The sequence below is a fragment of the Podarcis gaigeae genome (assembly GCF_964106915.1).
Source record: "Podarcis gaigeae genome assembly, chromosome: 15".
NCBI classification, from domain to species: Eukaryota; Metazoa; Chordata; class Lepidosauria; order Squamata; family Lacertidae; genus Podarcis; species Podarcis gaigeae.
Window position 1 is genome coordinate 11,393,158 of NC_139692.1, and position 20,770 is coordinate 11,413,927.

Sequence of the window (20,770 nt, forward strand, 5' to 3'; positions counted from 1 at the left end):
AAGATTACCAGTGTAATCTTCAATGATTCTTCAAAGCGATTACTTCCAAAGCGACTACTCTATACTACTATAAAAATGGAAAGCGTAATGCTGGTGGTCAGCTAAAAGAGGTTTAAAGACTCTCTCAAGGCAAATCTTTAAAAATGTAGTATAAACACTGATAACTGGGAAGCACTGGCCTGGGAGTGCTCCAATTGGAGAACAGCCTTTACCAAAGGTGTCATGGACTTTGAAGATGTTTGAACTCAGGACGAAAGGGAGAAACGTGCTAAGAGGAAGGCACGCATGGCAAACCCTCACCGTGATCAACTCCTGCCCAGAAACCTATGTCCCTACTGTGGAAGGATGTGTGGATCCAGAACTGGCCTCCACAGTCACTTATGGACTCACTGTTAAGACCCTGTTCATGGAAGCCAATCTTACTTGGCTACGTGTCATCACCAAAGAAGGAGGAGGCAGGGTTGGAAGAAGGAAGGCCAGCGAGACAGAGGTTTATCAGGAGACAGGAACAAAAAAGGAAGGGGAGAGCAAGGAAAAGGCTGGAAAAGCTGGTCCAGAGAGGAGAGAAGTCAGCTTGGGGATTTAAGGAGGAGCAGGAGCAACAAGACTTGGACGGCTTGGGCAGCAGAATTCTGCATAGACATGAGATTGGACCAGACACACAACGGAGCACAAGGCAGAGGGCAGAGAAGGTGCTACAAGACTTTTGGGTCTCATTGCGCTACGCATTTAAAGCAGATAGATAGATAGATAGATAGATAGATGATAGATAGATAGATGATAGATAGATAGATGATAGATAGATAGATAGATAGATAGATAGATAGATAGATAGATAATACTTTATTCAGCTATAAGCCCACAAGGTAAAACCAATCAATAAATAAAATAGCATTTTACATTCTAAAATATCAACTAAAATATTTCAACGCATAATCTCCTTCACATTACATACAATCTCTAGATATATGTACCGTATTGTGGCCTTGAAGATAAAGATGGTGCATAGAGTTTACTAGATTTTTAATAGTCATGCAGCATTCCATGAAGTCTTTTATATGAAAGAACTGAAATCAGGAATCTGGCAACCTGTAATGTTCTATAAGAGTCAATGTCCTGGAGTAGATAGGCTAGATGTAAATGTCATTTAAAGCAGGTGTCATGCCACTTTTAGGGGCAGGTGCGACTTGTCAACCTGGGAAGGAAAACTCTGAGCAGGGATATTGGAAGAAGAGGCTAGGGCGTAAACCTTACACAAATCCTTAAAGGTAAAGGTAAAGGGACCCCTGACCATTAGGTCCAGTCGTGACCGATTCTGGGGTTGCAGCGCTCATTTCGCTTTATTGTCCGAGGGAGCCAGTGTACAGCTTCCGGGTCATGTGGCCAGCATGACTAAGCCGCTTCTGGCGAACCAGAGCAGAAACACTGTTTACCTTGCCTCTGGAGTGGTACCTATTTATCTACTTGCACTTTGACATGCTTTCGAACTGCTAGGTGGGCAGGAGCAGGGACCGAGCAACGGGAGCTCACCCTATCACGGGGATTCGAACCGCCGACCTTCTGATCGGCAAGTCCTAGGCTCTGTAGTTCAACCCACAGCACCACCCGCGTCCCACGTCCCAAATCCTTAGTGGTCCCTAAAATGGTTGGATGATGCCTTGCATGGCTCCTTCCGGCAACTCCTGCAGTGGATTCATTCATACAAACATTCATATATCACCTTCCAGTGCTTACACACCACTGCTAACAGCTAACAACAATTCACATAACTACAATGCAATATTTTAATATTATAAAATGCAATGTAGAAACAGAGACTATATCATGTAAACAGACAGCTGTAGTAGATAAAACAGGTGTCAGTTTTTTTTTATTTTAAGCAATTAAAAAAAAGTGTGTCTAAACAAAAACTGCTTGTTGCTTTTATTTTTTGCCATATGGCAAAAACACCATCTGTAGAAATGGTTTTGTTTTTAAAGCTTGCATTTTTTGTTTTTTGTTTGTACTTCATCTCACTTTTGTCTTCAGCGGCTTCAGGCTGTGCTGTAGTTTATAAATACATAAAATAATCAAAATTGAATAAAGATTGGTCCAACAGAGTCTCATGGACCAAGGAGGTCTACTATTTAGTAAAGGGTAAAGGGACCCCTGACCATTAGGTCCAGTCGTGGCCGACTCTGGATTTGCGGCGCTCATCTCGCTTTATTGGCCAAGGGAGCCGGCGTACAGCTTCCAGGTCCTGTGGCCAGCATGACTCAGCCACTTCTGGTGAACCAGAGTAGCACACGGAAATGTCGTTTACCTTCCTGCCAGAGTGGTACCTATTTATCTACTTGCACCTTGATGTGCTTTCGAACTGCTAGGTTGGCAGGAGCAGGGACCGAGCAATGGGAGCTCACTTCATTGTGGGGATTCGAACCGCCAACCTTCTGATCGGCAAGTCCTAAGCTCTGTGGTTTAACCCACGTCTTAAAAAAAACAACCTTTGCCTTTCCTGAAAAGATCTCAATGCAACAAACAGAGTTCTCCACCTCCACTTTATCCTCTGAGGCAGACTAGGCTGTGTTTGTGTGTGGGACTGGTTCAAGGTAAATCAGGGAGCTTTATGGCTGAGCTAAGATTTAGAACCTGCATACCCCTCTCCAGCCCATATCTGATACTCTTAACTACCACACCACATACCAGGGTGTCTAGAAATCTCTGTAGGATGGATTAATTTTGTCTCTAACGCAGTGGTGCTCTAAGGACAGCACTTTGCGTCAGACATCCAGAGTTTGCACTCAACAAAATGTGGCGGGCGACAGGACTGTAGTTATCACATTTTGCGAATGTATGTTTACCACCTAAAGAGCTCTGGCCTCAAGACTGTTAAAGGTTCCAGACTTATATAGCTTGATTTATCACTGTTCTAGGGAACACAGAGCAGCTCCTGAACTTCCCCCACCTATTGCTTTTTTGGGGGGGGATTACCCAATGCTGTTCAGCTATTTTGGGGCAGGGAATGCAGAAAATCATTAACCCGAATGCAGGAAAGCGAACACCCAATTGCTGCTGCCGCAGCCAATCCACAGCAGCCATTGCTGCAGCAAACCATCAACTACCCAATTAATGCAGGAGCAGCCAATCCAAAGCAGCTCCTCATGCAGACAACAATCACCCAACCAATCGCTGCTGAGAAGCTGCAGCTCGCGGCTGCAACCAATCACTAGTCGTGTCTCCCCCCCCATGCACTGCCCATGTATAAGACGAGCCCCATTTTTAAACATTATTTTTAAGCAGAAAAACCTCGTCTTTGTTATGTACTGAAGTTCTCACCCTGGGCCAGCAGGGGGATACTGTAGATAGTTTTCACTCAGGTCCACATATGCAAATAAGGAGTTGAAAGTGACGTTCAGTGATTGGATAGTTACAGAAAATGGTTACTGTTGCTTTGCAGTTGAGCTCTATAAAAGCAGGTTGGCTGAACCCTTCAGCCCAGTTCTGTTCTGGCCTGTGAATAATCAAGAGCTGTTTGAAGAATCGCTGTGTCGTCTGATATGTTCACCCACAACTTAACAGTCTTATACATGGAAAAGTACGGTAATTCTCCCCCACACCACAGGAGAGCTCATGATCTTCTTAGCCCCTAGTGTGTGCGCACGATGTGAAAGATAAAATAGGTGCTATCCTGCTTTGCAGGACTATGCTGTGCTCAGAGTAAAATTACCTGTGTGGAGTGCAAAGAGATTTAACCACCGGCAGCCAGCTTCAATCCTCAATCTGCACTCCAAATCTCCCCAGTTTTTTTTAGGCTGGGTACATCTTTCCACCAGGTTCCAGACTCTCATTCTACTCCATCTTCCCTTGCTTTTTTTTTGGGTAGGGTATGGTCTGAAGACACATGAAGCCACCACCTTGTTGCAGCTAAAGTAGGTCAGAGTGCCCTGATAGGTAGCTGCCTGGGAGCCACATGCAAATCACCTAAGCCACTGAAGGTAATGGGTCCTTTTATATGTCCAGCTGTCCTTTGCCAACAACAAGTTGTCACTGTTTTTTGTGTTGAGTATATGCTATATGGTAATTTATGGACCTAATAGGTAACTAAAGCCATTTGTACATAACGAAATATGTATTTCATCAAAGTAATTGTTGAACTGAAATACAATTAGGAAGTAGTATATTAATAGTGAAATACAATTAAGAAGAAGTATAGTAATAGTTCCTGCCCACCTAGCAGTTCGACAGCACGTCAAAGTGCAAGTAGATAAATAGGTAGCGCTCCGGCGGGAAGGTAAACGGCTTTTCTGTGCGCTGCTCTGGTTCACCAGAAGCGGCTTAGTCATGCTGGCCACATGACCCGGAAGCTGTACGCCGGCTCCCTCGGCCAATAAAGCAAGATGAGCGCCGTAACCCCAGAGTCGGCCACGACTGGACCTAATGGTCAGGGGTCCCTTTACCTTTACTATATTAATAGTAAAATAATTATTAAGCTCTAACTGTATGTAGGTTTTATTGTATTTGTTTTTTAATCTTATATTTTGGAAATGTACACCCAGTTTTTTCCCCTTTACATTTTTGGGGGCCCCCAAGAGAGTGGGGCCCTAAGCTATAGCTTGTTTAGCTTATATGTAAATCTGGCACTGCTTGTGTTCCACGATGGAAGAAAAATGCATTTTTAAAAAGAAAAGAAAAGAAAAAGTAGTTCAAAACAATTGCAAGACTGAGACACAGAGCTGGTCCACATGTTATATATATTTTTCTATAGAAAATACATACTGTAAAACATGAAGTGTATTCTTCTACAAAACTAAGAGACAAAACATCTAACACGGTTTTTTGCCAGTGCATCTTGCCCAGTACTGTCCATCTCTGATTGAAAATGGCTTTCTCAAATAGCTGGTGATATGAAAGAACTCTCTCTTTCTGGAGATACCAGGGGGCAAACCTGTAATCTTCTGAAGGCAAAACACATTCCCTATCACTGATCTATGGTTCTGCCTTGTGAGTGATGGCCCCTCCCCACAAAAGGACAGCAAAGGGGGGGAAAGTACCGATCTAGTTTTCATAACTTTTATATGCCTGTTGTCTTTGTCCATGGAGTTTTCTTGCCAGGGATACTGGAGTGGCTTGCCGGCTCCTCCTCCAGGGGGATCACGTTTGGTCCAAACTCTCCACTATGACCTGTTCATCTTGGGCACCCTGCTCGGCATAGTTCATAGCTTCTCTGAGTTATTCAAGCCCCTTTGCCACGGCAAGGCAGTGATCCATGGAAAAGACCCTGATGTTGGGAAAGATGGAGGGCACAAGGAGAAGGGGACAACAGAGGATGAGATGGCTGGATAGTGTTCTCGAAGCTACCAGCATGAGTTTGACCAAACTGCAGGAGGCAGTGGAAGACAGAAGTGCCTGGCGTGCTCTGGTCCATGGGGTCACGAAGAGTCAGACACGACTAAACGACTAAACAACAACAACAAGTTTTCATAAACCAATGAAACCATAAATCAAAGGGGGGGGATACATTTCTATATAAACACATATATTGGGCACCATGTACATTTCCATAAAAGTCTGATATGCATATTCTCTACCTAAACTAACATACAAATTGCATTGACTTTGTCATTGACATCATCTGCCCCAGTTTCTCAAGTCATTTGCTCTTTATGATCAGCAACAGAATTCTTGGTTATGTGCAAGTTATTTTTACAGCCCTGATCAAAGATGATGGACATCATCCAGCTAAACAGATGTGCTAGTGGGAAGACTTTTGATTGTGCAAAGGAACTTCCCTCTGCATCCTTAGCTCTAGCAAAACTGGCTGAAAGGAAAGGATGTTAAATGATAAAAGTAGAGAAATCGCAATACAATTTTCCCACTGGAAAGCGGCTGAGTCATAAGGGTCAGCGGCCAAGCAGACTTCGCTGTCAGGTGACTGAGCTGGCAGTTTTGGGAAAAGGTGGAAACATTTTCCAGTCAGGAAAATCAAAATTTAGTTCAATTACCGTACCAGTGGAATATTGTTTGCTGGAGGATGTTTTTTTCTTCGTGTTCATCGATAACTAAATAAGGGTGTCTACTTGCATGAGAATTGATGCTTTTGAATTATGGTGCTGGAGGAGACTCTTGAGAGTCCCATGGACTGCAAGAAGATCAAACCTCTCCATTCTTAAGGAAATCAGCCCTGAGTTCTCACTGGAAGGACAGATCGTGAAGCTGAGGCTCCAATACTTTGGCCACCTCATGAGAAGAGAAGACTCCCTGGAAAAGACCCTGATGTTGGGAAAGATGGAGGCCTCAAGGAGAAGGGGACGACAGAGGACGAGATGGTTGGACAGTGTTCTCGAAGCTACCAACATGAGTTTGACCAAACTGCGGGAGGCAGTGGAAGACAGGAGTGCCTGGCATGCTCTGGTCCATGGGGTCACGAAGAGTCGGACAAGACTAATCAAATAAACAACAACAACAACTTGCATGAGATATGGTCGAAATTCCAGGGCGTAATTGGGCTTTTGCACTCATGTCATCCAGGGGTGTGCTCATTATGCCCACCTGTTTTTGTGGAAAATTCCCCATACAATGCCTGAGAGATAGAAGGGCATTTGGTGAGAACCACAACAAGGGCTTCCCTTGGTGGGAGGACACTTGGCTTGAATTCTTACAGCTTTGTCTGATTCCTTTGCTATAGTGCTGTATTCAATGCTCAGAGAAAAGCTAAAACAAACACATAATTTTGCATATTCAGTGTTTCAGCTGAACCAAGCTTGCTGGCAACAGGCATGGGGCTGGCTGCTGTGGGAAACAATGCTGAAAAGCAGGACTCCCCTTGCATTCTTAAGCAGAGGAACACATACATGGTACCTTGGTTCTCAAACGCCTTGGTACTCAAAACAACTTGGAACCCAAACATTGCAAACCAGGAAGTAAGTGATCCGGTTTGCGAACTTTTTTGGGAAGCCGAACGTGCTCCGTTTTGAGTGTTACACTTCCAATTTGAGTGCCACACTTCCGTTTTGAGTGTTATGCTTATGTCTGCCTGTTTATGCTATTTATTTTGAGTTTCTGTTTTTGCAATTCTTTTTTGTTTTTGTGACTGTGTGGAACCCAGTTCAGCTACTGAATTCATTGTGTGACTGCAGTACATTGTTTATTGCTTTCATTTTATGGATCAATGGTCTCATTATAGTAAAATTCATGTTAAATTGCTGTTTTAGGGGTTGTTTTTAAAAGTCTGAAATGGATTAATCCATTTTGCATTACTTTCTATGGGAAAGCGCGCCTTGGTTTTGGAACGCTTTGGTTTTGGAACGGACTTCCGGAACGGATTAAGTTTGAGAACCAAGGTACCACGGTATTTGGGTTTAAATTTTCACTTTTCTCGCACAACGCTCTATCCCAAAGCTTAAAAATTGGTGTTTTGTGAGCAGATGGCAACTGCAAGTGGAACAGAACATTTGTACGCACCCCAGTCTTAAAAAAATAACAAGCTGTTGGGGCAGGGAGAGAGGAAGGAGAGAGGAAACAAAATGCTGTGCTTCGTCTCTGTCTGAACACTGCTCTACATTTTCAGGCCCTTGCATGTTTACACTGTGCACTGCCACAAGTGCTCTATCCCCTCATAGAAGCAAGTGCACTGATGCCACCCATTCTTCTCTGTTAAGCCTGTTTATTTGCTTCATACGTCCACGACATGAAAAGTGTGAACATGAACCAGATGGAACATGGAGTGAGTTGCATCTACTTCCACTTCCATGTGGCAGCTGGGGAAACGGCAGTTGTGAATGCGGATATTTCTGCATTCTTTTCTCTAGGCTTATTTCTCTACAAGTGATCTAGCCTATATTGCTCCCATACGTAGCATAGAATGCATCAGTACCATTTCGTAAGAGCGCTGCACCCTGGTCTTTAGCACCATGGACATACGAAGCTGACTTAAAAACAAGTCAGATGTTACTGGTGCAGCTGCTCTGATCAAGTGGCAGCAGCATCCCAGGATCTTAAAAAAAATGCTTTTCCTGCTCCCTGAGATCCTTTAACTGAGGATGCCAATAACTGAACCTGGAACCCGCTGCATCTAAAACATGCTTTCTACCACTGTGTTACGGTACTTGATAGGGAAACCCTTCCTTGTAGAGAAAGGGCAATTCTGGTCTACATCACCTGGGACAACAAATTCTCAGTCAGTCACCCAAAATATAGGGAATGGTGCCTCTAGTACAGCCTTTCTCAACCTGTCGGTCCTCGGATGTTGTTGAACTACGAACCGCTGCTCTAGTAGCTTCAACAATTCTCCTTGGCACTGAAGCCCATGGACTTGCCAGTGCCACCCCAATTAGGGTACCACGGTACCACTAAGATGCTTAAAACCGACCCGTGAGGGCTTGGAAGGTAGAGTCCTTATTTCTGCCACGACAAACCTATCAGAACGGCTTAATGGACCTACATACTAAACTGCAACCTGTTTCACAGCAACACTCATGAACCGGAACTTTCTGCAATAATGAACCAAGGTATATGGCTAATTTTGGTCCTTGTTGACATCCCCTGGAGGGGAAACGGAGAAACCAGGTAGCGGGTAGTCTACATAGCAGGAGGAGCAAATTTTCTTTCTGAGGTGGAGTTTGAAGGCTCAGTTTTTCTTCTTGGCACTGTTGGCTTTGATTTTTCCGTATAACCACATGATGTCGATGTAGAGATTACGCTTCAGGACAGCAGAAGCGCAGACAATGGCTCCATGAAGTGCTCCTGGAAAGCCACCAACAAAAACATCCTGACCTGGCAGGGGGAAACAAAAGACAAGGAGGAGTCATAGAATTGTAGAGTTGGAAGGGATCACGAGGGTGATCTGGTGCAACCCCCTGCAATGCAGGAATCTTTTGTCCAATGTGGGGCTCTAACCCACAACCCTGAGATTAAGAGTCGCATGCTCTATGGACAGAGAGCATGGGCACACAGTCATACCTCAGCTTAAAGTAGCTTCAAGTTAAGTATTTTTGGGTTGCGGTACAAGGCGACCCGGAAGTAACGGAGCGTGTTACTTCCGGGTTTCGCCGCTCGTGCATGTGCAGATGCTCAAAACAACGTCACGCGCATGTGTGGAAGCAGTGAAACGAGACACACGCAGACGTGCAGTTGTGTGTTATGTTTACTTCAGGATGCGAACGGGGCTCCGGAACAGATCCCGTTCGTATCCAGAGGTACCACTGTAATTGCCTCTTATCAGTCTTTACTCTTGTCTATCTTTCTGCTCATCACCACCCCACTTGTCAATAGCCAGGAATGATGTTTGGGAGAGCACCTCAGTGCAGCAAAGTGCAGCTGAAGTACCGTATTTTTTGCTCTATAAGACGCACCAGACTACAAGACGCACCTAGTTTTTGGAGGAGGAAAACAAGAAAAAAAAATATCTGAATCTCAGAAGCCAGAACAGCAAGAGGGATCGCTGCACAGTGAAAGCAGCAATCCCTCTTGCTGTTCTGGCTTCTGGGATAGCCGCGCAGCCTGCATTCACTCCATAAATGCACACACATTTCCCCTTACTTTTTAGGAGGGAAAAAGTGAGTCTTATAGAGCAAAAAATACAGTATATTATGCAGAAGGACACTTGCAGAAACCCCTTAAGGCGCTTGTGTAGCCGGTAGGAAAAGCTAAGAAAGGGACACACAGAGAGATCGGGCATCTTTAAAAATAAGCCCAGACACCCCAAGACCTAGTTAATTCTATTTTTCTAATTGAGTTTAATATGCCATTTTCATGTTAGAACGAGATCTAACCCTTGGGAGTGGCTTCCTGCTATTCCAGGCACTAGGGCGAAATTGCCCCTCCAGACTGAAAGCGTCTTCTAACTTTACAAGAGGGGTTTTAAAAATTGTACTCATGGGGGGGGGGGGGAGGAATCAATGCAGCACCGCATTAGATAAAGTTATAAAGCTGTAACTCTTGAGGTCCCCTGCACTGTAATTATGAGATACTGACGGTCTGAATCTAAGAAAACAAAGTTGGCTTAACCTCTAAACTAGGTGGCACAGGTGTCAATGGTACTAGCCTGTATCAATATCTTTCAGGATGCGAATGTGGCAAACCCGGAAGTATTTTTCTGGGTTTCGCCCTGTGTGCATGTGCAGAAGTGCTCTATCCGCCGCATGCATGCGCAGAAGCGGCGCCTCTGGTTGTGAATTCCTTGGGATGCAGCCGGATCTCCAGAACGGATCCCGTTCGCAACCAGAGGTACCACTGTATAGGGATGGCATCGCTACATCTGCAGTCGTAGAGGAAAGCCACTTGCTTTAAACTCATCAAAGTACTTTTGCTGTGAAGCAAGGGAAAAGCGTACACTGTTTCTACAAAGAAGCAATGGCTTTGGGTACATTATAGATCAGGGGTGGGGGAATTGGATCAAGCCTGGTGGCTGCATCCATAGCTTTCCCACTCTACGAGGGCCACTTTGATAGGTAGGTCAGGCACCAAGTACCAGGTGATTCACATTTAGAGAAATTAAGTTCAGCCCCTACTGCAAGCCCCTCTCTGCACCAGGGTTTGGCTGAACTCAATATTTCTGACTGGCAGCTCCTGAGCAAAACAAATCCCACAGGCACTTTAAGGCTCCCAGTAGTTCGATTGCAGTTGGATCTTTACTTGGTCCTTCCCTCATTCACATCATGTCATGTGTGGAGCAAGTGAGTGTGGCTTAGGGGAAACGGTCCACAATATCTGCTTGGGTTAATTCCCATTCTTCCTTTCCCAGTTCATTCACTCATCTGCACCTCTAGGGCAAAAAGGCTGGAGGAAGTGAATGCCCCCAATGTAGTTTTTGTTCCTAAGCTCCAATTAGAGTAGACCCTCCCCCTCTCCCGGGAGCCAGACCACACATCAATGAAAACACATGACACATAATTGGGATTAAAATGGACACTACTTTTATTAATTTCAGATGTAGGAAAACCTTGGCTTAGGCATTGGGCGTGTATCCCTCTCAGCCCTCCGGTGGGGGTCTGAGGCAAGACGGGGATAGTCATGAATATGGCGACACTGCGAAATGTGTGTTTACACAGCTGGCCCCCATTCCAAGTTGCTGATGGGAGTTCTGTGACCCACCACTGTGTGTCCGTGGCCATAGAATCCCCTCACTATCCCCTTTAATGGGGACCCTGTTATCGCTGCCGCAGGAGGGGTGCGTCACCACAGTACCCCATTTATTATTGGATGGTGGACTAAAGGATTCTGCCCAAGGTCTAAAACCACCACCCAAGACCGCGAACTTGTGATCTCACCACCAAGACTACCTACAACTGAAACCACAAAATCAGATGGCTGCCAACCAATCCTGAAGGCTCTGCTTCACAGCCCACAATCAATGTTAATTCCCCAGCCGGTCAGGTATACTCTGTCTGGCCTGCCTAAGGAGCAGACTGGGGCAAAGTCTGTGCTCGCCCGGTCCACGCCTCTAGCCCCTCCCACCGGCCCGCTGTGGATTGGCCGATTTAAAGCACCTAGGTTTGGTGGGAACCCAGAGGCCCCCGCAGCAAGCCCAGGGGGTGGAGCAACAGCCCAACTCTCAGTCATGGCTCCAAGATGGCGGGGCTGTGCGCTGGGCCACAAATGTCGCCCACTGTTGGGACCTGGTGAGCGGCCATTAATGAGCCTAGGTTAACCCAGCCCATCAATGGGCCTACTCTGAATAGACAACCCTTATTTTCCAAAGTCAAGACTAGTTCAGAAACATCATCTATTCTGTGCACTCGGGATGGGACAGGCTAAAGAAGTTAAATAAGCCTAACCCTGAAGGGTTCTGGCAGGCTGGAATTGGTAAGGAAGTAGCATTTACCTGTTAGGTAGAGGTTTGGGACAGGGGTCTGAGGGCGTATTGTGGCCATGACTTCCACCTGCAGGCGGGAGATGCTGTGCTCTGCACCATACATCTCTCCTTGGACAGAAGCTATGTAGTGCTTATTGGTGAGAGGAGTTCCCGCAGAGACATATTCAATCTGTTCAGAGAAAGAGACAGATCAAATGGGCAGGGAGGTTCATTATTATTTATTCAGTAGGATCAGGGGAAACCTTTAAAAGGGTTTAAGGATAGCACAGGGAAGACAGGGAGTATGCTCAGTGGGATCGCTGCCTGCCTGTTGGGAAGGGGTTAAGTGGAATAAAATAAAGAATATCATCAAAACCAGCATGGCTGGCTGGTGCTCTGAATGGGAACTTTCCACACTGCAACGTTTTGCTCCAAGTCCATCTTGACTTTTGCAATCTTCTTGCTGCTACAGTATTTTCAACTTGGTCGAGATGTTCTGGTCCCAAACTGTTCACAGTTTGGGGCCAGAACATCTCGGGAACTGTACCATCTCCTTAAGAAACCTTGGGGCTTTAAATTAAGAAGGGAAATGGAAACAGAGAGAGCGAAAGCAACAGATAGACAGAAAGTATAATGAATAGTAGAAGGCAGGCCTTGCTTCCAAGAGAATAACAAAAGGACAGAGACACTCATCCTGAGCCCTAGCTGATCTTATGAGCTTGCTGAATAAGCTATCAGTAATGTCTCTAACCTCAATTGACCTCAAAAGGATGGGAACATCACTATCCTTAGGCTATGCCAAATCTAGGACTTTATGTGCAAACAATTTCTAAAACACCATGCTAGAAATTATTTAAAGAGAGCTGAAAAGTTCCTTCTTTGCTGCTGTTTGCACAACTGATGGTGCAAGACAAGGAGTGCCCTTACCTTATCTTTTATTTGAGGGTAAAATTTCAGAACCGTTTCCATTATGTTGTCCACAAAACAGTTTTTGAAGGCCTCATACTCCGCTCCCCTCTTAGTAACCTTTTCCTCCTTCCATTCCTCAAACCATTCATATTTTGCAACTGCCAGGACAATTAGAGTGGACTTGCCTATAATGAAAAGGGCACGAAGCGTTTCATTAGTGATGTGGTTGCCACAAAGGGACATCTTACCAACCCAGATTATTGCAGAAGATTTGTCAGGTGTCAAGGGCGCACGTTTCACAAACCTGGGCATTCTATGACACCTCATCTCATACAACCATCAGCACTCTAGGGCCTTTGGCCAGCGACCCAAGCTGTATTGACCTGAATACTGTCAGCTGGCCTGAAATTGGCTATCTGACGTTGCAGCCCAATGGAGAGGCATATAAAGTTCTTCCTCCTAGTCTGGTTTGGCTATCTGAGCAAATTGTGTTGTCTTCACTCAGTGGCCCAACTGTTCAGTCTGGTATCTGGCCTCTGTGACGATGACATCTTGTTTCCCTGATCTGGTATCCCAGCCCATTCATGATCACGTCTCAAGCCCATCACCCTACGTCAAATCCAAACCCTTTAACAAAGTAAGTCATGGGCCCATCAGTGAATCTGGATCCTAAGATCCACTCTCCTTTAGATTGCTCTCTGCGTTTCCAAGATTCTGTCGTCTATGGTAGTTCGGGGTAGTGATAGGGTGTCGATGGAAGAGAACTACCCCCCCCCCGAAGTTGGGGATAATCTCTTGGGGGCTGCTCACTGGCAATGGGTGAATTCTTAACCAAGTGGTGGGCAGGACCACAAGCCAAAGCAGGTGGGGCACCCTTTTTCTCTTTTCCTTCCCATCTCCTTTCATTCCAGAATTCCAGGCTAAGATTTGCACATAGCTTTAGGGCCACAGGTTGCCCAACTCTGAGCTACAAAGCCCCCCCTGCTGGCTCTTCTCCATTTCCTCCCATCCCTTAAGAAACATGATGTTGCATTACTGCTTCAAACAGCACCCCTACCTGGGTATCTCTTCTCCCAGAGGGGGTCCTTAGCCGATGGAGAACCAATGTATAGCAAGGGAATATTCTCTGGAGCGGTTTCTCTCGAACAATTGAAGTAACGAACGAACCTATCAAGAAAGAAGACTTACTCTGAACTTTGACTTCATAATGTGTACAAATTATCAAACTGTACTATTAATGCTGGAGACGGGAAAAAGCTTGAGAGAGTTGAAAGTGTCTACAATTTCTGCGGCTTATAACTTTTTGGCTGGCCTAAATTTTTAGCCTTCTCTCCTGTCTCCCACAAGGGAAAGCCGGGTGGGGGCAGTGTACACTGTTGAATGCCTTTGGAAAAAAGCGTGCTGTGCTGCGATGAAAGCTACATTCCTTTGGAGCGTAAGCATAGAAAAAACAAAACTACCAGGCTCCAGGAGGAAACATGTCAGAGCATTTGTGCTTACCAGTTCTGATATACCATTTTCACAGCCAGTTAAAAACAAAAAATGTGTTAAACCAGGAGAAAGTTTTGAAAATTCAGTTCAGATCTACCCAACCCAAATACAGTCAAGAGAATTAGAATTTAGAGTGCCAGAGTTTAGTTCTGCATCACCATAAAGGCCCACTCCATAAAGCCATTGTACAAGATCATTTCAGGTGCTTTTTCTACAGACAAGAACAAAGACAAGGGGCTATCGACACAGCAGCCAAGGGAGCTAAAATTTGGCTGCTAAGTGAACGTTATTGATCAACTACTGGCAAGTATCTAATTTGCATTTGTATACAGTTATGAGTTGTATATATGAACAAATAAAATAACACTCTCAAAGGCAGCTTTCACAAAGGATGGCAAACCATAAAGCCAAGTCTGTTCTTGGCTGACCAATCCTGCTGGGTCTGAGGGAAGGAGCGAAGCATGATGGATCTCCACATTAATGGCAAACAAACAATTAGCTATGATTTGTCGTGATATGCAAAGTGAGCCAGTTAAACTGACATTACCTCCTCCCTAAGAAGTCAAGATAGGGTACAAACAAGCAAGTTTGTAGAAAAATGGTCCTGGTTTATAAATTCTGGGAATGAGACATTTCATAAGATTTGGCTATCTGTTTAGCGTGGTCCGGCAATTCTAGTATTATTATTTGGAAACTGAAACTTGATCTCGTATCATTACTTTTAGTGGTATTATCATTTATAATCATATATTTTATATTATTTATATAATATATAAATATATATATATATATATATATATATATATATATATATTATAATATATTTTATATTATTACCTCCTAGAACAGGCATCCCCAAACTCGGCCCTCCAGATGTTTTGGGACTACAACTCCCATCATCCCTAGCTAACAGGACCAGTAGTCAGGGAGGATGGGAATTGTAGTCCCAAAAACATTTGGAGGGCCGAGTTTGGGGATGCCTGTCCTAGAAGATTTAAGATGCTCAGTACTTTAACCTTAAATTCATATAATTTTGCAAAAGCTGTGTTAACCAGCAGTGTGTGGAGGTGGAAAACCAGAGATGAGAAGACCCTTCCTAGATTTTTTTTTAAATCCCTCTAGTCCTGCTTTCTGTTTCCCATGGTGGCAGTCAGATGCTTCCCAAAAACCAAACAGCAAGGCATGAAGACAACAGATTTCACTTGCTGTTGCCCTCAAGCAACTGGTATTCACTGCGGCTCCCTTTAGCTTCAACAGCCAAAAGCCACTTAGAGGTTATTGAAAAAGATCTATCAGAAAAAATGACCTTCTAAAAAGTTAGCGGCCACACCACCACACTGTTGCCTGATTAATTCCATAGTTTAGCTATCCAATAAATGAAGAAGCAGTTTCTTTTGTCTCCTGCTAATCGGTTCTACTGGGTGACGGACAGAGCTGTTCCACCTGGCCTTTGCATTGGACTCGCTCGGTCTGACCCTTATGTTTTCCCTCCCCTTATGGTCTTGATTTATCGACTATTTTTAAAATGAGGCTACATTTTAAATTGCATTTTAATCTGTATTTTAAATTGAGTTTCCCCTCCCTCTCTGTCCCTCTTATGATATTTTTACTGTGATTTTATTGGTGTTAGCCACCCTGAGCTCGGCTCTGGCCGGGGAAGACGGGGTATAAATAAATTTTATTATTATTATTATTATTATTATTATTATTATTAGTCCACTGACAGACTTCTCTCCTACCTACCACTCCTTGGGTCACTTTATTCCTTCGCCCCCCTCAAATAAAAAGTCCCCAAATGTTCATTTCCTCATTAGGAAACTCCTGGGTTATTTTGGTTTCATGCAGTGCTTTTTTTTCCCTGGGGGGACGCAGAGGTACGCATACCCCAAAACATTTTGTGATTCTAAGTTTGGCCTCATTGAGGGGCAGCATTTCAATATGAGTAGGAAAATGAGAGTACCCCTAAACATTTTTTTAATAGAAAAAAAGCACTGGTTTCATGCATACAGAAGGATGAGACAAGGGTGATGCCATCTTGGATATAACTTCTACAATTTCGGCCATATGACTGAGTTGAGAGAAGGTTCTCTTCACTCCATATCGCTGTGGTCAAATAAATTTCAAATTTCCCCTCTTAGCTGCTTCGGTAGCAAAGTTACACCTTACGCTTCACTGAAGTTGTTGTGTCGGTAGATGTAGTAGTTCTTAGCTTCAAATCCCAGTTCTTCCTTGGAACCTTTGAGTCCGATGAATAGGCTGATTCCTGCTATGCCATGATTCATCATGGAGAGCTGGTTCTGAACACCTGCCCAAAGACAAATAGAGGGAAGTAAAATGGGGGAAGACGAGGCAGGTAAGCTCTAGAAGTAAAATTATGAATCAAAACAGCACCATCCATTTGCACAGAAATGGAAGCAGGAAGAAATCCCAACGAAAGAAGAATGGCAGACGAAATTAATGGAATATGCAGAATTGGACAAAATGACAGGAAGAATTCGAAACCTGCAGGAACAGAGATTTACAGAAGATTGGAAGAAATATATGAACTATTTGAAGAGCAATTGTAACCAACAAATTACGCTAGTAGGGCTATAAGAAGTTTTGTGAGGAGAAATATATGAAGCATTACAAATTAGATAAAGAATAGAGATATTGGTTATGAGTTTTAAATATAACAGGGAAAGTAAGAAATGTATACTAAGAGATTAGATTGGTAATTTTTCAGACAGGATTGATGGAAGTCAAAAAATTGTATAAGATGTAAAAGCATGTTTAATTATTGTTGAAAATGGTATGTTAAAAAACTAATAAAAATTATAACAAAACAAAACAAAACAAAACAAAACAAAACAAAACAGCACCATCTGGCATCTTAGATTGGGAAATTGGAATAAAAGCAACTTTTTAAAGCCAACCTCCCTCCCTCATGGATCCCCCCAAAAAAGGTGCACCTTGTTGGATTCAATGTGCGCACTTATGTGCTAAGCAACTGCTTTTATAGCTTTGAAAGTCGAGCTCTCCAACCAATAGGTAGAGGAACTCCTGGAACTGAGTCTAGAAGCGTATGAGGTAAATCTGAATGAATTTAGTCATACACATTCAAGGTAATATAAGTTGCCTTTCTAGAGTACGGTAATTTGTTGCACAAGATATTGGTCCTAAGCAACAGCTGTTATGACCCATTCATCCCCATCTCTTTCCTTCCTTCTTCTCTTACACCTCCTTAACTTAACTGGACAGTGGGTTTTCAGGAATCAAATAGCTAACAACATGAATTTACTTCTATAGGTCTTGATGGTTAAAAATTGCTTCAGTCTGTTTGTGCCAAGGTGATTTCCTAAACCAAACAAGCAACAACACAGTGAGATTTTTCTCTTCTGGATAATTTTGTACCACCCACAGAGCTGACGTTTTTATATTGTACGATCAATTTCCCCCCATCAACTACTGATTAAAGAGAAGTCTGGCAGCTTGAGAAAGAAGCCAGGATAGAGAGCAACGGGATGTTTGACTCATCAGATGTAGTTGTTTAGCGATCTTGAAATGGCTCTTTGTGAAGCCAGAGGGACAGAGTCAATGCTTTATTATTCATTCACAGAGAAATTGCTATAAGCACCTTGTGTTCATCAGGAATTAAGCACTGGCTTTGCTTATTACCTCAAAACAACAAGACAGAGGTGTACAAGGGATTTGCATATTCACTTTTCTTTCTGGGTAACATGAAGGAGAAACTTGATCATCTCACTTAAAATGATATGTGCAAGTTCTTCCTTGGGGTGAACCTTACCCCCCCCCCCAAAATATGCTCTTTACCTTAAGATTAGGTAGCAGCTATGAAACATCACTAGCTTTTACTCCTACCAAATATTAATTTCCATCTCTTACCCTTGCTGTATGACCTGTGCCATGTGAAGGTAACTATTAACCTCTCCTTGGGATGCAACTGCCCAACTCATTCTCCTTATTTACTTTCTCTCTCTCTCTCTCTCTCTCTCTCTCTCTATATATATATATATATACACTTTTCATGTTTATACATTTCACTAGTTTTAAAATCAATTTAACGTTTGAAAATTTAACGTTTGAAAATTAAGAGCTTCTGGGTCACTGTTTATGAGGAGTTGAAAAAAATATTTAAACAAACTTTTATAAAGAAACCAGAAGCCTTTTTATTGGGCATATTTGTTGTTGTTGTTTAGTCGTTTAGTCGTGTCCGACTCTTCGTGACCCCATGGACCAGAGAACGCCAGGCACCTCTGTCCTCCACTGCCTCCCGCAGTTTGGTCAAAATTGGGCATATTAGACATCCCAAATGAAAATAAGAGAATATTCCTTTACGTATCATTGGCAGCAAGAATTTTAATTGCAAAAAAATGGAAAAGTGAAACAGTACCAACACAAAAGAGTGGCAAGACAGATTATTTGATTATCTTGAATTGGCAAAAATGATGGATGCAATTAGGGAACAGTCTAACAAAAAAATTCAAAAAGAGTGGGGAGTGTACAGAAATTACTTTAAAAAAACAGTGCCCCCAAACCAAACCTGGACTTGCTTTGAGTAATTTTTGCAAAACAAATTATGGTCTACAAGCATAGTATATGGAGAAGAGTAGAAATGATGAAATGAGAAAGAAACAGTTTATCAGACACGAAACCAGAACTACTTTGAGGAGGAAGGAAGTCTATTAGAATAGAATACGAATTGGAAAGAGAAAATAGGGTAACATAAGTCCGTATCTAAGAACTTTCAGATTTATGACTATATGTTTGTCATTTGTTTCGTGGTTTTTTTTTTAGTTTGTTTCTTAAGTGTTGTGTGTGTGCGTGTTGTAATGAAAAGTTAATAAAAAGCATTTTAAAAAATAACGTTTCAAAGTTTGACTTTCTTCCCCCTCTTTCTGCAGTTCCTTAAATTTATTTTTTAATATCTTCTGCATATCCAAATTTGTTTAATTTGCTTGTTTAATTATCTACGGTACTTTAAATATATACTCTTATGAAACTGCAGGTTATTACAATAATACTGCCAGTGTTTTTATTTGTTTGCAATTTATCTGTAAATATTCAATAAACCATTTCCATTCTTTTATAAAAAAGTTTGTTATCTTGATTTTGCCATTTCTGCATATTCCATAAGTTTTTGTATCCATTGTTCCTTTGCTGGGACTTCTGCTTCTTTTCGCTTTTGGGCAAGTAGCATTCTTGCTGCTGTAGTAGCATAACATACATAAATAAATTTCTATACAATTTAGGTAGTTCTGTCCCTATAATTCCTAAAAGAAAAGCTTCTGTTGTTTTTTTTACACAAGTTATTTTGAACATCCTTTTCAATTCATTGTATATCATTTCCCAATAAGCTTTAACCTTATTACAAGACCACCACATATGATAAAAAGAACCTTCTTTCTCTTTACATTTCCAACACTTGTTTGATTTAGATTTATACATTTTTGCCAGTTTACTCGGTGTTAGGCTCCTTAATTACAATAAGAAAGTTTCCTACCTGCAGAATTCTATGTTATGTACCTATTAGAAGATTAGATTCCCAGCGTTATCTCTTGTAATTGAAACTTTCTTTCTGAGGTGGTCAGGATCAGAGAGTACTTTGTATTAGATAAAAGTCTGAAACAAGCCTAGTTTTATTCATTGTCCAAATAGTATGTGTGCTTTTAATGTGTTTTTTATCGTATTGGAATCTATTTGTGGGTCTTTGGACCACAATGAAGAATTGATTGATTGATTGAATAAGAAAGTTTCCTGTACCTTACTTTATTTCCCCTCCAGCATTACTTCACTGTGATAAACTTAACCTAATTTAATATTCCAACTTGCAGTTCATGGAAACCTCTGAACTATTGGAATATTAAAGTGGATCTGCAATTCAGAATTGTTCTCCAAGTGTCCTAGAGGAACACTTCATTTCAACGATTGTCTATATCTTGACTCCTATTTGGTCAAAACAATTTTTACTCCTAAAAAAGGGATAATTCCAGGAGTAGCTGTTGGAAAGGGAGGTTGACTGAGGGTAAATGGTTTTGCGTGAGCAGGTGCATAATCTCCTGCTAAAAGTTAATCACAGAATCAGGGTGGCATAGAAGGTCAAGTTAAATCTCCCATTAGCTTTAGACATCTCAAGTTAATTTTTTACAGTTGAAGAACTCGCAGGAGTTCACTAGGACTCCTGTCATCTTGTGTCAACTTTTCACCTCAAGGTCTTTTTGTCAAGGATAAACAACTGCTGCCCCAGAAACTTACGTGAAGGAGACTCAAATCCTCTTACGCGCGGCTGTTCATTCAACAAAATACAAGGTTATTTTTTACTTTTAAGAGAAAGGTATCCGCTGCTTGCACACATTACACTAATTAAACAGGTTTGTGCATCTATCAATATAGATATCAATATCAATATCCTTGAAAACATATGGAACCCTTTATTGAATTCTGCCCCTGTATGCAAGTATTGCAAATTGCAAAGAGCGTGGCCAAGATGTTACAACAAGCAGATTTTCAGTGACATTTGGAAGAATATTTATGTTACAACCACCACCACCAGGTAATATGTAGCATACCTATTAATTTTATCCACTGGAGAATAGTGTA

At 42.5% G+C, this 20,770-nt stretch overlaps 1 protein-coding gene across 2 annotated transcripts in view; it reads right to left on the bottom strand.

The window, feature by feature from the left end:
- Positions 1–4,721: 4,721 nt before the first annotated feature.
- The window catches only part of LOC310832082 (all-trans-retinol 13,14-reductase-like), a 34,178-nt gene continuing 18,129 nt past the window's right edge, over positions 4,722–20,770 (bottom strand). Inside the window, exons 7-12 of one of the 2 annotated variants that reach the window (XM_083713586.1) lie at positions 16,337–16,475; positions 13,737–13,846; positions 12,698–12,864; positions 11,801–11,960; positions 5,452–8,751; positions 4,722–5,034 (exon numbers count right to left, since the gene is read on the bottom strand). In XM_083713586.1, the coding sequence (XP_083569712.1) occupies positions 8,606–8,751; positions 11,801–11,960; positions 12,698–12,864; positions 13,737–13,846; positions 16,337–16,475 (722 nt within the window). In that variant the 3' untranslated portion in view covers positions 4,722–5,034; positions 5,452–8,605. Of the gene's footprint in view, positions 5,035–5,451; positions 8,752–11,800; positions 11,961–12,697; positions 12,865–13,736; positions 13,847–16,336; positions 16,476–20,770 lie in introns of those variants that run through there. The other variant, XM_083713587.1, reaches the window with a different exon arrangement.